Genomic DNA, 16,963 nt, shown 5'->3' with positions numbered 1-16,963 from the left:
TGTACGCGCACAAAAGCGGATAGGTATAAATATGCATATGAAACGAGCATGGTGTACGAGCGTTGCACGGTAGCCGCGTAGATGGCGTGATAGGACGAGGAAAACACTCGTTCGAACGAGTTGGCGCGAATCAATTTCTTCCTCGATAACGATAACGTTCGTTTCGTACCGTAATAAAGTGGAGAAATGCGGGAATGTTACGCGAGCAGCATTGCAAATACTTCGCACTTCACAATCGAGAAAGGTGAACCTTTTCATCGATTTTCATCGAAACTTTACGCGGAATTGTATAGGATTCATGAATATTTCGAAAGTTGAAAAACGTAACATTGTTTTTTTCGCGTTCGGTTCTTTTTCTTCTTCTTCTTTTTTTTTTTTGATCGAAGCACGACGGACAATCGTCAAAGAGCTTACAAAACAACGAAAATCTGGTTTTTCCCTTTTCACAGCTGGCCCCTCAATTTCCGCCGCGCTGCGTTGAACATCGCATCGAGCAAATTGCACCGAAGCGTTGATTTCTACGATAAATTGCCGGATTGTGCGTCACGGAATTTATCGACACGCGTATCCTCGTGTCTCTATGTCGAAACATAGTTTTCGATTGCTCGATACATTGGACGATGAGCCTCGTAATATTATACCCCTTCGTAAAAATTCATCGGTTAAAAATTATATCGATTGTAATTTAAAATAACGTTTCCAACGAATAAAATTATCGCGATAAGTTCAGTTATCACAACTTGCCCCGATTTCTCTTTTCACGTTACAGTGTACTATACCTTCCCGTGTACATACAAACAGATAAACTTTTCATTATTTAACGCATCCTGTCCTGAAGATTGCGATTTCTATCTTGCAGTTTTTATTCTGACGTCCGGCAAACACGTGCATACGTATATGGCGCGTGCTTACGATATTCGCGGAAATAACAATCTTTCTCGTGTAACGGATTCTTGGTGGAAATCTCCCATCCGTTGAACCCTCGAATATCGAAAAGAAGAATAATCGTGGCGCTCCATCGTTTCGGTTTCCACCGTTTCAACATTCGATTAGCGGCACTTTCGAATGGCGGACAGATTCGAAATTGCTCGTTTAGTAAACTCATTACGGCCTCGTAAATATTGGAACGGATAATTAATCAGTCGAGTAAGATTCGAGGAAATACAACAATTGCAATTTGGCACACGCTCGCTTTGGATCCGTTACAGATATTGTAATCGTCCGTTAATAATTACAAATTCGTATTAATCAATAATCGGCCATAGGAGGAGGAGTGCGGCGGTGAGATTAAATAATAACCCAGCGAAAAAGGGGAATTGGTAAAGGGCCTCGAACGATTCACGGCTCACGCGACTTTCCGCATGGTAATACGCGTTTTACGTGTATTTGTATAAAAACTCGACGTGTCATTAAATCGATAAAAAGTACGGTATATAAACGAACGATTATACCGTTGGCAAATGATTAAATCAACCTTCGAGTTCGAATCATTTCTTTCAACAATAAAGTAATTTTAGTTTAGTTTCGAGTTTTCTTAAAAAATTTACCTTCTATTCGATGAATCTCCTTATTCCTACCTCTTCTTCCTCTATTTTCTAAATACGAAAAAATAATTTTTGTAGACAAAGATGTTAAATCAACTTCGAAAATTATTCCATCTTCCATGATCCGTCTCGTAACATAAAAAGGATTCGCAATAAGCGAAATGAAATTGGTACGTGGTGCGCATAAATGGCAATGTCGAACGCATGAACAGTGAGATGCATCGATAGCAGGAGGAGTGATGAGCGTTGCAACACTTGTAATAGGTAGCATTATACGCGCATAATAGAGGTAATAGCCGGGACTGGGATAAATCGATCACCATTACCGTACCTATTAACCGTAACGACCGTTTCCGAGGAGACCTGACCACTCCCGTGGGTTCCAGGTGAGAACAGCTGCAACTCCACCGGCGGTGGCAGCGACGAGGAACTCGGGGCAGGCTGCGGGGACGATTTGAACGGGAACAGCGGGAAGAAGAAGCATCGCCGAAACAGGACGACCTTCACCACCTACCAGCTGCACGAGCTCGAGAGAGCCTTCGAGAAGTCTCATTATCCGGACGTGTACTCCAGGGAGGAGCTCGCTATGAAAGTCAATCTTCCGGAAGTGCGGGTCCAGGTGAGTTGGAAAACGTTGATTAAACTCGTTCCGAATCGAGTCAAAGATCAAACGAAGGGTTGGAGAGATGTTAGGATTTTTCTTAATCGGTTAATTTTATATCTATGAGTATTTTGGAGGGAATAATGATGATGATCAATAAACGCAGGAACTCGATTTCGCGATCTCGGTGGATGGATCAACGATTGGAAAGAATAATTGTCTGGAAATCGGGTTGTTAATCGGCCGTACACCAAGAGAGATCGTTTTCTCGCGAGATAAAACGAAAAATATTCATACATTTTTAAATAATCGCCCGACCACACGGAATCACGCGACTAACGAGGTATTAACTCGTTAACCCTCACGACACCGGTGCGCGATCCTGTTACCTTAACGATCTCGCGAAAAAGGAAGGAGGGGGTGAATAAATGGAAAAGTGGAAAAATGGAAAGGTACGTGTCGTGACCGTGCCATAACGTAGCGATGTTTATTGAACAACCGGCATTTCTCGTTGCCTCGCTCTTCGAGCGAAAATCAAAGCCGAAAGGAAAAAAAGAACGGGAGAAGGGGAGGGGGGGGGGGGGGAAACAACGGTTTGATCCAATGTTTTTCCCTCCACCTTCGCACCCTTTTGACAAAAATGCTCCGCTCGGAAAAAATTGGAAACGAAAAGTGACTTTGAAAAAAGAGAAAAGACACGAACGAAAGATTTTATCGAAAAAATTAAAGAAATTAAACTGGAAAATAAGATGGAAGAAAAATGTAAAAACATAAAAAATAAGAGGTTAATCCGAGAAAATTAGGGGTCTCGATCGTTGAGAGGTTGACTTATATCGGGGAACTAACGATCGAGAATTTACCGAATTTATTATTCCCCTCCCTTTCGCACGCTCTTCCTCTGTTTCATTGGAACGAAGCGGATACGAGTGTCGTGCGCGCGACCAGCGAGCGGGCCGAGTTTAATGGCAGCGTTTCCGTGCAAACAATCGGAACAGCAATCGCCGGCTAACGCTGGCCCCGACGTATTAAACTAAATTAAATTAATTATGTGCGTGACAGCGATAAAAGCACGCAGTCGCATGCGACGACGCATCGATTAGGCTCCCGGGGGCAAGCTTTCCGACCGTGCCACCTACGAAACCCCGCACACGAACTCGTAGCGCGCAGTTTGTTGGATAATAAGCTGCCAGCACGCCGCATTTCGCAAAACGCACCTGCTTCTTTCGATCGTTTCAATCGATCGGGATCGATTCTTCCCACGATTTTCGATCGAACGATTCGCCACGATTTCGTTCCGTTTCGAGAGATCGTACAAATAGAAATTTTTGGCATCGATAACATTTCCATTTTGCACCAATACTTCTTCCTCTCGAAATATTTTTAACATCAGTTTAAACTCGTCGTATATAAATTATAATCATTGTTACACGTATAAAAGGAGAAATTGTATATAAGCAATCACGGAGAGTGGAATAAGTAGCGACATTTCGATGATCGAAATGGTGAGAGCGATCTTAAATTAACAGCAAGTAACGAAACGAAGCGAAAAGAGATTCGAGGGATGCGACGGTGGCAAGGGAATAAAGAATATGACAAGGATAACGCGATGACGGGAGCCTAGAAGAGAGAGAGAAAGAGTGGCAATTAAAAATTTAAATTGCGTTTAAAACTTGCCATGCACGCCACGGTCGCTTTACTTTTTTCAATTTTCTCCGAAAGAATTTCGCCGAACTTCCTTCCATCGCTCGCTCCTCGCCGCCCCTTTCGCCGCTTCTGGCGAGGGGAGGAAAGGGGAGGAAACGGAGGACTCGGAAGAAAGGGCGGCGGAGATGGAAGAAGGATGGAAGAAGGGAAACGCCAGCTCGCCCCTAAGGTACACCTAATCGCTTAAGCTTATTACGCGAGCAGACAAGACGAAGGAATGAGCCGCGAGGCTGCGAGTCGGAGGATGGGGGAAGGATAGGAGGAAGGGAGAGGAAGGAGGCGGTGGTTGGCCGCTGGTAGGCGCAACGAAGAGGCGGACGCACGTTCGGTTTCATCATTTTTAATTGATAGCGCACGCCAATCCTATCTGTCGGATTTATTAGGCCGCTCGACGAGATGGTTTTGCGGAGGAGTGGAAGGGGGCGATAGCGAAGGGAAACGGAGCTTTTATTGGACAAACCGGGTTGTTTCGGTGGTAGGGGTCCGGTCGGTGGTCACCGTAGCCCGATTGTGTGACCCGGGAAAACGCGTTTTCCAGATTTTCATGCATCCTCTGCCTCGAGTATATGCGCGCACACGCGCGCGTCTGTGCATATTATACACGTACGCGCGCGAGTATACGCGCACAGGCAGATTGATTGCGGGGATTAACACTGTTTTCTCGCGATAATTATCGTCCTCGGAGTGCGGAGATTTTATTGGATATACAGCACCGCCTCGGCCGATATCGAAACGTCGAATTGCTTGTTAAGCTCGTTATTGTAATTCAGGTTTACGCATCGTTTTCAATGCACCGTGCTCGTTAATCGATTTGCCAAAGGAAAAGAATCGCTCGTTTATGGAACGTTACGTGGATTGTAATTGCTTATATTCTTCAATATCTACGTTTCTTCGATCGCGTCTCGATTCGAGTTCTCGAAACTTGGTTAATTTAAAAGAATGGATGGGTTCGAAATCTAATCCTCGGCTGTGAAAGAAAGAAGGGAACGGAGTGCGAAGAATCTTCATAGAAAGGAAAAATGAATTTTCAAATAGGCGTGCGAATGAAAAAAATGTGTACGGGAAATGAATGGATAAAAAATTCAAATACCGAAAGGAAAACGGCATTTCCCCCTTCGATCGAAACACACTTTCACAACTCGCCGCGTGATAATTTATCCTCTTTCGCGTACTTAAGGGAATAACGAAATTTCACCATCGTACCATTATACCATTAGGCGCATCGTCGACGCGCGTTTGCCGTCACGCGATCGTAAGTTCGCCAAAAAAAAAAAAAAAGAAACGCGGTATAACGCGACGATTTGCCGAGAACTGAAATCGATATAAGGGCGAGCTTCGTTGAAACCACTCGTCGAAATTAACTCTGTAACGACGAAACACCTGCTAATCGGTATATACGTATATATGTACGTATCTATGATCACACGGGGAAATAATTGAAGCGAATATCTTAACTTTAAAAAACGCAATTCGCGTAGTGTGTAAACGTTCCGTGTCAAATCTTCCACCGCTCGACTATCGATATCGTATAAGAAAAATTATATCGAAACGAAGTTAGGGGAAATAAAAAGGATCGATCGACGGAAATTCGTTATCTAAGAAAACGTTGCGCGCGGAAATCGCGACGAGGCGGAGCTGTGACAATTCGCCGCGGGGAACTCGAATCGATGGCCGGCGTATTTTCACGAAGCGAGCAAACAGAGAGAGAGAGAGAGAGAGAGAGAATGGAATCGACAATCGTCGTGGAAGAGACGAGCGGAAAAAAGCGGGCAGATTGATTTTTCGCGGTAGGCCAACTAATTTGGAGAGAGAGGGAGGGAGGGAGAGGGGGCAAAAAAGAGAGAAAGAATTCACCGCGGCCGAATGGTCGATCGTTGGACGCGCTCGGCCGTTCGACGATTGCCAATTGGAAAAATACTCCAATTCGATTACAATTTTTTTCGTCCGCTCGCACACACCGAACCGCGGAAGAATTTGAAACCGGTCTCGCCTACGACGAGAAATACATTCGTCGAGCGCGATAGGTGGGCGTGGGTAGCAAGGGGGTGGAGGCGCAGCGGGGCTGGGCGGAGGGACGTGAAACTAATATCGAGGCTGCAATCGTTTCTGAAAGCTTTTGAGAGCGCAATTTAAAACCGATCTTCCCTGTTTTCGTTCCATTTACAAAGAAAATCGGAACCCACGCCACGCGTCTACGCTCGAAAAATATTTTCCACGATCATGCGGAAGTAATTCGCGGGCTTCGTATCGGCGAAACACCGAAATTGCTGGAATCCACGTACGCGAAATTGTTGACGCAAGAAAAGAGGAGAAGGGTGAAAACGGGTTAGTTCCAAGAAGCAAGAAAATCATCTTTATCAGGGAGCAAGAAGAACGTGTGTACGAAATAAAAGGGGCTTCCACGGTGCTTGACGTTATTTACCGTCGCGTAGGCATGGAAACCCGGGCTCAAAGACAAGAGACGCGTCGTTCTACAACTATTTTCTTCTATGCCACGTTTAGTACGATAGTCTAATCCTCTTCCCCCCTCCCTTAAACGATTAATCCCCGTTTCGAACGATAATTCGTCGTGTAAACGAGTCAAGAAAGGAAACGTTTGATCTTTAACTCCGTAGAAACTGTTCGTTCTCTCGAACGAAGATTTCTCACGATTCGAGGATAAATCATAAAATGACTGACTGAATGGAATGATTAGAATGATCCTTCCGCAAGGATCGATTCTAACGCGAACAACAGCCAATCGTCATTTCGACGATTATTAAAATACACACGCAACATTCGATTATATATAACTATAGCAAGATCGTGCTCTATCGGATGAAGGGAAAGCCATCCTCTCTGCTGCCTGGTTGTTCCATGGCGGCGCTTGCCGGCCCGTTTAATTCGGTTTTATTGGGGGGCCAAATCGTGATCGTTAGCGCCGACACGAGGCCGGCACGAATCGCAGGTGACTGTCTGGGTTAGGCGCACCTATATCTACGGGGTGTCAAATTAGTCACGCACGCCGCCTCCGCCTAGCGGGCCGGCGATCAACGCCCGTAACCATGGATACTGCCGCGAATTTCTCCGCGCGACGACTCCGCGCCGCTCTCCGACGCAATTGCGCACGCAATGCGGAAAAAGCGTGCAGAAAATTAACGAGCTCATGCGCGACCGCCGCGCCATTTTTCGGAAATTAGAAACCTTCTCTCTCTCTCTCTCTCTCCCTTTATTTTATCGTAACGATCATTTCCAAGTGTTTCAATCAGGGCGCGTTTTTTTTTCATTCGTTTGTTTAATTCAGCCTTTTTTCCTTTCTTTTTTTTTACGACGAATCGAGCGTAGAGAGGGCGATATTAAATTGTCGCATGAAATGTTATTGTTAATTCAAACAATATTAGGCGAGTACAATTTAAAACTCTTGTATTAAGAATTCGGTGGAATCTGGCAACAAGTTAAATTAGAACAAAATATCGTCGTTTATTTAATGGGTCTCGTGGCAAATTATATATATATCTATTGCTCGATATTACGAAACGGACGTACGTATATTGTTTTCCCCGGTTTCAATCGAGCAAGTTCGTACCCTCGTGGTCACTAGACCGAGAACCATAAGCTTCGCTTCGTCGTGATATTAATATCCATGTGTGGCACCGTAAAGCTGTTCAGCGAAGGGCAGTGAGAATTCTTGCACCAGGTTACGCTCGACTAATGGTATTCGCGCGAGTTGGTCGTTTGCAAACATAAATCAAAATAATGTCTTGATAAAGTGGCGCCTATTATTTCTAAGCTTACGCGGAGAATATATATATAGTGCATTCGTGTCCCTTCGAAAACATCGCGATTACTTAAATTACATATTGATCGTTTTTCTAAAAGATCTTTGCAACGATAATTGAAAGAAAAAACACGCTCTTAAACGCATCTATTACGATACTATCCCATAAGTTAGAAGAAACTTAACATATCAACGTTCCTTCCAACGATCGTTGATGGATCTTTCCTGATCCTGATCCTGACGCTTTTTCTTCCCGTTGTCAATGACCATCCAAAACTCGTGGTTATTCAACGTTGATAATAATAGTGGAGGCTATCAATCCGATCGTAATACAAGGAATTTCTCGCGCGTCTCGTCTTTGCTCGATCAGCGAGGAAGAAAGGAAGACGATCTCGGATACAAATGTTATTACACGCAAGCACCTCTGATCTTCCGCGTGAACAGCCAATGGGCTTTCTCAGCCGGCCTTCTTCCCCCCCTCCCCATCCAGATCGTTTTTCTTGTGGGTGCGGTGTTTCCAGGCGGAAAATAAGATAATGGCCTCGTGCTAGGCGCGAGAGCGCCCCTCCCCTCCCGACACCCGGAGAACAGAGAAAATAGGGTGGCGGGAAATAGCGAAGATCGTGGGAGCGGGACACCTGCCGCGCGACGGAGGCCGTCACGAAGGAACGGGAAGAAGAAAAAAAAGAAAAAATAAACGCGATGGATCGCGTCGGTGAGACCGCTCGTCTGCTTCCTCCTCTGATCGGGGGGATCGAAGGGAAGCAGAAAAAGGTGGAGAAGCGGCGCGGGGCAGGGTCCACGCGCGCCAGGTCGATTGGGTGTCAAGTGGTAACGGACGTAATAAGTCAGACGGATCCGCCCGAGAGACCGAGTTCCAATATATGGAACTCGGCGTAATTGGAGGATTGGAGGAAATTTTTATGGGGATAATAAGCGTTTTACGATCGGATGAAAAATACGTTTGAATCGTATGTTTTTTAAAAATGCGGTTTGTTAAAGATTATCGGATTATCGGTCAACATTTTCTTGCGTTGAGTTTCGAAATATCGCGCGATTCTGCGAGAATTAAGAAACCATGGAAACGAATTCATCAACGGGAATTGATTACGGTATTCGTGAAAACAAACAAGCTCGGTACGATTGACGATCTATTATCATCCATCCGTTTCCAAAGAACGTTTCTTATCACCGCTCGGTTATGCTTTTCGCGACACCTCCTTAGCGATCGCATCGATATGATTACCTTTAATTCACCCTTTCGAAAAGGCAAGGTAGAAGTTGTAGTTGCGTGAACGAGCTCTTTAGATTTCTCGGAAAGATCGACTCCCCTTCCCCCCTTTTTTAATCGAAGCTACACGAAACGAGGCGGATTATCGGGTTGAACCCTAGCCCTAAACTTTCGAAGAAATAATAAACTTTTTCGAAACAATTGTGAGATAAGAGATGTCGCGTTTCATTCGAGAAAACAATTTCCCCGCTGCTCGAACGTTACTCGAGATTCCTTCGATTCGTTAACGACACCTTCCACCCTTTTTTTCTCTTCGCTTCCAATTCAAACGATTGGATCATTTCGAGGGTTCGAGGCTGAAGGCGGTGGTTCGTTTTCATCGTCAACAGACGTTGTCGAAGACGTTGCTCGAGCCAGCGCAGAAACACATCCTTCGATCCTGCGGCTCGCGAGAGCATGCGAAGTGGGTAAACTCTTGCAGCGCCGTCTAACGAGTATTATAATTACTGTCGCGTAACTCAATATTGCCCCCTCGATATGCTAAACTCCCGCGGAATATAGTGTTAATAGGCGTGGAATGGCGCGGGACAACACCCCGCTTCTATTAATTGCACTTCACCCTAAATGCAAATTGTTCGAAATTGAGCGAGGGCTCCCCGAATATTTGGAAACTCCATTACGGGCCAGTGTTCGTCCTTTCGTTGGCGCGCGCGCGTACACATGTACGCGTATCGGGGATGTGCGCGCGCGCGCCATTTTCATCGTATATCCCGGAGGACGGTGTCAATTTGAGGGAAAACTAAGGAAACTTTATGACGTTAAGGAACGCGTAAAGATAACGCGTTTAACTCTCGACCGGTATCGTTTTCCGCTCCGTAAGTGACCGGAAGAATTTTTAGGTTAGGGAAGAGAAATTTAATTTTAGCAGGGGAGGAAATTTTTATCGCTCAATCGAGATCTTCGCCGCACTTTCACTGTCGTCACTCGATGACATTGATGAAAACGGGATGAACTGTTTAAAGCACACGCCTTCTCGCATCGTAGAAAGTTAAACGTGAAAACGTGCCTCGCTCTGGCAGCGAGAATGAAAAGAAGGGAAAAAGAAAGAAAACTCGTTCGAAAGGCGAATGAAGGAAAAAGAAACGTGGCACGCGAACGTGACACGAGAGGGACGTAAGGTCCATCGTTTTCCGTAAATACGCTCGGAAGATTAGCTGTCCGAGGTTCTGAGGTCTGTGGCTCAATTAAGCACTCCGTTTAGCGCTTGGCTAAAAAGGGTTGGCGGACCCTTGCTCTGCCCCCTCGAGCATCAATCATGTCGGAGCAACCCTTTTCCCGAGGGCGGTTTTGCTCCTCCATTGAGACGAAGTGTTGTGCTCAAACACAAAAACACTTCATTTGGCAGATTAGCCGTTAAACACCAAGGGTAGGAGCGGCGGGGGAGCGGGTTTAAGCGGGGATGAGCCGCGAGTAGAGATGGAGAGGAACGGCTGGAAAAAGACCGCTCCCGTCACCTCGGCGCCGTTCACCGTAAATTACAGATGCAATTACGGGGATAATTAATTGCGGCGAACTCGGTCTTCGAGTTGGTTAACGAGTTCGGAAAGAGGACTCCTTGTTCAGAGTTCGATGCGAAGGAGACGATAAGGATATTGCATGCGTACAACTCGAGACCTCTAACGAAATATATATAGAACACGCGAGCACGATAAAATCTCGCTAATTGCGGACGAGAGGAAAGTTAGTCGTATCACTGCGTATTCTTTTGTTTTCTCCAAGACTATCGCGCTCTAAAGTTATCCCAAAAGTTATCCCCTCGATAACAGGCCACTGGAAACACTTCGATCGTCCAACCAACAGGGATAATTGTAAAAAAATCTCAGTATCCGTCGAATTCTTGGAACGCGTGTATATAAATTATTCAGAAGGAAAGAGAGATTGGGGGATAGGGAGCGTCGAGTCGAAGAGAATTAGAAGTCGTATTTAACGAGAGAAACGGAGAGAGGGAGGGAGGAAGGAAAGAAGGGTTTTCCCACGAAGCAACTGGATCCTGGATGGATCCAGTGGCGGTGGTGGTTCGTCTAACCGCGTTACGAGGCCAGCAAAGGGCCTTCATGTAGGGCACACGCATAGAAAATCCACGCATGTGCCTGCTCGTTTTAATATTCCATATAATGTTATGAAACCTTTGTCGGCATATGGTCCTGAGGCCAGCAATTAACAATTAGCTGGCGGTCCTTGTAATCGAATTACGAAGCCCATTGTCGGTGCTCAGGTACAAACGTATTCAATTCCACTGGTTTCTGCTGCTGCTGCTCCTCCTCCTCCTCCTCCTCCTCCTCCTTCTTCTCCCCCTCCTCTCCCCCTCAACCTCCCCTCGTTTCTAACCCCCTCCTTTCCTCGCCTTCATTGGCTCGTCTCCGTTTTTTTTCCCGAGTGGTTTAAGATCGAATTTCTTGCCGCTGCATGCGCGCTCTCTCTCTCTCTCTCTCTTTCTCTCTCTGGGGTCGGTCTTGAGCCGGCGCATAGATGCAAAATGCAACCGTGAGGGGATCCTTTACAAAGGCAGAACCGAGCCACTCTCTCCGACGGGGATGAATGTCACTTCGTGAAAATATATCCGTTTCAAGAGTTCGAGATTTCTCGGCCAGGTAACAAACTCCGTGCCGGCCTCGAGCCGGAACGATGAATGCGCAACCTGAAAATCGCGCTCCCCCCTCCCCAAGGATTAGTAACACTAAACTGTCCCGTGATCCGCCTCGCATCCACTGGAAACTGGAGATAAACGATCCTACCGATTTCTCGTAAACGGAGCAAACTTTCTCAGAGTTCGTGCTAATTTTTGGGATATATTGTTGGGATGAAGAAGAATTAAAAAAAGAAAAAAGAGAAACGTCTCGAGATGGACGAGCTAGATGGATTAATCTCTTTTTTATTTAATCTCTTTTTAAGGAACGAGGTTGCGGTATGAAAATTTGCGCGGGGATACCATTGATGATCATGAGTGATCGATTCAAACTCCTCTTCCACCCCTCCCTCCTGCCCCGTTTATCCCGAAAACGAACTGGCCGGTGCAAAGGGTACCGTAAATTATCAATTCCGCGATCCCGTTCAATTAACCCCATTGGAGGGCCGCAAGAGGTTCGTTTGATCGAGATATCGCACGGCCCTTTAACGAGTAACCGATGTCAAACGCAGCCAGAGACAAGAAGGAAGGAAAGGGAAGGAAGGGTGGGTCATTCGCCGGGGAATACACCGAATTCGAGATATATCCAACAGAACTAACTATTAATTTGGTTCCCAGGCGGTGATAGGAGGGGTGGCTCTTCCAGGGTGGAACAGAGAGAGAGAGAAAAGGTGGAGGAAGAAAGGAGGGGAGGGGTGGAAAAGCCTACGGGGCAACAGATTACTGTGCACGGCCTACGGATACCTCTCCCCTTCACCTTTTCCCTCCGTTACCCATCTCCTGGTCGACGTGGCTGGCCCGTGAAGTTAATAATCATCAAAAGTCACAGTGTTTGTCGAGGGCGGCCGCCCTTTGTGCGCCCACGCGTGCTCCTGACGCTAATATGACTCCAGCCGGGCTTTATTACGAGTTATTAGAGTTATTACATCGGCGACGGATTTTCACGTGCAGCCACGTCGCTGCAACCGGCTGCACGCGTTCCTTTATCCGCCCCGTTTTTTCGCGGTTTTTCCACCTTTTTTCCTCCGCTTCCAATTATCGTAATCGGGGGTGGTCCGCCTGTTGGTAACCGTTAATTTCCTTTGTACTCGCGTTAACACCGATATTTTTTCACCAACTTTCGCGTCAACGATCACCTCTCCCTGCCTCGCCATAAACCGTCCCCATCCCTGCCTCAAAGATTCGAATATTATTCCCCTTTCCCCGACACGAAGCCCGGGCTTTCCTTTAAACTGGATCCACAAAAGTAGCTGGGCTGGTCGAATTAAACGGAAGGAGAAGAAAGAAGCAAATCAGGAATGGTCGAGGCCGCGAGATTTCCGTGTATCCACGCGAAAAGAGAGCGGAGAAGTCGTTCCCGTGCTGGGTTGGGAGCATATTGCTCGGTAAATAGGTCCGCGGACAAAGGGTGCATTGAGTCGAATCCGATTCCGCGGCTGCCGAGCGAGAAAGGGAGTCCGCGAAGGGACAATGAACGCGCGGTGTCAAAATACGAGGGCCATAAGGCTAATTTGCCGAATTTCTGCTCGGCTCATTCACGCGATACGCCCTCGTGATTAGGCCGGGAGTCGGGAACGGCCCGGCCTCGCATTGTGACCAACTTTTTTAAACCGGGACCACGAGGCCGATGACAACCGGAGCCGTCGGATAAAGGATGCTCGGCTTTGATTCTTGCCGCGATTTTGATCGCGATACGAAACGTGCGGGACAGCACGGCTCGATGGGGTTAATTAATAACGGAAAGCGAGTGTTGTTGTGGCTCCTTGGATATTTTTAAAATATCGATAGTATTTAAGATCTGGGGGTGGGAAGGTGGAGAAACGGTTTCTATTAAGGGATTCGTTCGGATGGATGGCTGAATTTAAGATTTTAATTAAGATTTTGTTTGAAGGTAGCTAAGGTATATATATTCGTGCTTGGATAGTAATTGAGGATATGTACATATAAATTAAATTGCTTGTTCAATCGGGATCTTTTGTTTTACGAATAGATTAAAGTGTAACGACAATAATTTCATATCGAACGTTCTTGATATTTAGAAAATTATTAAAGAAAATCTCTTCTTTACTATGTAGGATAAATGATTTAATTATTAATCGATCGAAATTTATAAAATTCTATTTGAAATCAGAAAATTATACGCTTTTAGCTTTTCATAAATGATCAATTTTAATAATCGGATTATAACATTTAAGACATGGATAAATTTTTATAAAATATCTTTAATTGATCGCCCATTTTTAAAAACGACAGCTTTTAGATTTTTCATTCTTGCATTTATTAAAAGCACACACACACACACACAAATATTTTTTGATAAAATTAATATTAACTTTTATCGAAGTGGAGCTATAAATTATTCATTATCGACTATTTACTCTCATCATATCGCTTTAATTATAACCATCGATGTGTAATACATTTAGATACACATTACAGATCGACAGATTTCACTGCTAAATAACGTAGATACATATAGATACGCTTGATCATATCATTGCCAGAATCGATCGACGTGTTTCCTTAAGCAGAAAAGCTGCAGGATTTTCATAAGTTTGCTGAATTATATTTTTGCTCGGTAACGGCCAGCCCCTTGCATCCTGCGTTCGATTTAAACCCCTCTTTCCTTCGACGTCGACAGGGTCTTAATAAGAAGGATCGAATTTCAGGGCACGAATCGTGTTCTTGACACTTCCGTGTTTCTCCGATCATTGAGAAAGTCGATCGTCCATAATCCTTCTATAACAAAAAAAAGAAGAGAAAAGAAAGAGAGAGAGAGAGAGAGAGAGAGAAGGGAAGTAAAAAAAAAAAAATAAGTAAAGAAGGAAAAAGAAGATATTAAGGCTGCTTGCACGTAATTGCCAGTATATTATTCTCACTGGCACGGTTTCCTCTTTCCTCAGAATTACCAGCTTTGCCTTCACTTTCCGTCCGTCTATCTTTAGATTAACTGCAATCTAATAATCCTTTGTTATCTGAAAAGATCGCGTCCTCTCGGGCCGTATTAATAACATTTATTCTCGGTACTTGGCTCGCCATTAAAAGGATAGAAGAAAATTGCGCCGTTGGCACAAATGGCGCGGAACGATCACAAATAAGATAGGAAAGCATAGTGGGATAATTTTAAGCTCGTCGATTAAGCGACTGTTTAGCCGTGATTAATATCGGTTCGTGAAATATTCGTTTTGATATTTAAGTTCCACCCTTTCAAATGGATCGAATAGCGTCGAATATTTCGTATATTTATCTTGGAGCTTAAGCAGATGAAATAAACGATCACGCAATCAAAACAATCGCGATTCTTCGATAAAAAAAAATACGTATAATCAATGAGATTTTCGCAAAATCTTTTCATTCTCCTCATTTTTTCATCCATCTTCCAATTATTTCTTTTTAAATCGTCGAACTTTCCTTACGAATTTCGCCAATTCGTTGTTATTCCATTATTATTCTGTCTCGAGCAGAATCCCGGATCATCGCTGTTCGATCGTCGATTGACTTTCTTTCACAGAAAACGATTCTTGACGATTCTCCGCCACGAAAAGAAAACGCACAAACAAGGCTCATTGTTCGGCACAACACGGGTGTACAAGGATCCTCTCGACGAGAGAACGATCCGATGTTCGTATCCGTACGTCGTTGCCGTACGCGGAGCCGTTTAGCCTCATTGTAAAAGTGAAATCGCCTCGTGTTTGGGATGTTATTTGTAGCACATTAGTATTGTATCGCAGTACACCGGGGTTAGACCGGGGCGTTGGAGTGTTTAAGGGTGATTACACGCAACGACAGGGGTGGCTTTATTGGAGGAGTTTGCCAGTGGCGCTCATCCATTTTTCTCATCCTTCCAATTCTTCCTTCATTCCTGTCTTCCATTCTCCACCTACAATTTATCTCTATACAATCCCACGTGTATCGAATATTTCATACGTTCCTCCGCAAAAGTGCACGGATTAAAAATGGAAAAATTGGAAAAAGAGGAAAGACTCGTTCGAGCGCGCGTGGACGATACGTGATCGAAAATGAAAATTGTTTAGGAAAGTTGGTGGAGCGAGGTCGAACCAGAAACCGACCACCCATCGCCCTCCGTTTCGAATTGATTTAACTCGCACGGTGCACGAGTCACGCCGCATCGTCGATTATCCTCGAATCGTATCCGCAGTGCGGATGCATAAGCGACTGGATTTGCTTCTGTTGTTGTTGTTGCTGCTGCTGGTGTTGTTGGTTGGCGGCTTTCCTTTCCGCTTCTCCTCGCTCCTTCGTGAAAATCGAAATGAGAACGACTGCATAGAATTGAATTTGCACGACAGTTTGACAGGACCCTGGAGGTGGAAGGGGGAAATAGTATATAGGGCTAGGGTAGGGAAGGAGAGTGGTTGAGAGTTGGAGAGAGAGGGAGAGAGAAAGAGAGAGAAGAAGGAGGGGTGTATAAAAAGCACGGTGAATAATAGACTCCAACCCTCTCCAAACATCTCCCTTCTCTATGCATACCACGGTCACGGTGCCCTGGACCGGAATCTAGCCTTATACGTTCCAAACGTGCCCGCCCTCCCCCCTCTGCCCCTCTGCTCACATCCACGACAGAGCTTTGATAAACTTGTAATATACTCGAGGAAGAGTATATAACTCCGGTTGTCTATCCATCCCTTTCTCCCCCCTTCCGGAAACGACGATACACGATCTATTGGATCGACGAGAATAGGAGAATGGGATCTTCTTCGAATTCGTTTCTCTGGTACTAAATACACGCCAGATGTTGCCAAAGTAATCGACACTGTGCGCACTATTAAAGAATTTCGCAAAGAGTTTATCATTAAATTAGATCGAAAGCTTCTGTATCGGATCGAACGTCTGAACCGAATTTCGGAAGGAACGTTCTCTGTAACTCGTACGATTATAGATCGTTTTTTAATCGAAAAGGGAAAGGAGGAAAGGATTCTATCGCGTAAAATTAGAAGAAAGATGATAAAGGGATTGGAAGGTGAGATGGAAAGTAGAGAAAAGACAGGAAGAACCGCAAACGCGCGACACCTCTCTCTCTCTCTCTCTGCAACTCTTTCACGAAACGAGAGGGCCACCCTGGTCGTCGAACAATAGCCGAAATCTGTTAATACCGGCACGAACGACAATGAGTTCGACGTGGCGTGAGCGGCTCTCGAATACCTTTTTACCGGCGCTAATCCGAATTCGCCGGTCGTCGGCGAGGATAAAGCGATCATCGTCCCGGAACGATGCGCTCTCGAGCAGGGAAGATGATTGGAAATGTGGGGAGAAAGAAATGGCAACAATCTATGGGAAAGGGAAGGGGGGGAGAAAAGAGAGAGAGAAAAAAAGAAAGTGATTTTTGCCGCGATACGCGAGATTTCGCCGTGCTCCTCGTCAATGTACGGCCGATGGTGATCGACGAAAGCTGTTACGCGGCCGCCTGAACGACGTTAACGTC

At 45.4% G+C, this 16,963-nt stretch overlaps 1 protein-coding gene across 1 annotated transcript in view; it reads left to right on the top strand.

Annotated features, from left to right (window-relative positions):
• LOC108001996 (retinal homeobox protein Rx1-like) overlaps window positions 1-16,963 on the top strand; it is a 37,131-nt gene that overhangs the window by 13,765 nt on the left and 6,403 nt on the right. Inside the window, exon 2 of the mRNA XM_062082498.1 lies at window positions 1,931-2,163. Coding sequence (XP_061938482.1) covers window positions 1,931-2,163 — 233 coding nt within the window. The remainder of the gene's footprint in view (window positions 1-1,930; window positions 2,164-16,963) is intronic.

The sequence above is a fragment of the Apis cerana genome, linkage group LG1 (assembly GCF_029169275.1).
Source record: "Apis cerana isolate GH-2021 linkage group LG1, AcerK_1.0, whole genome shotgun sequence".
NCBI classification, from domain to species: domain Eukaryota; kingdom Metazoa; phylum Arthropoda; class Insecta; order Hymenoptera; family Apidae; genus Apis; species Apis cerana.
The sequence above is the reverse complement of the archived record's forward strand: the minus strand, read 5'-3'. Positions and strand labels throughout refer to the sequence as shown.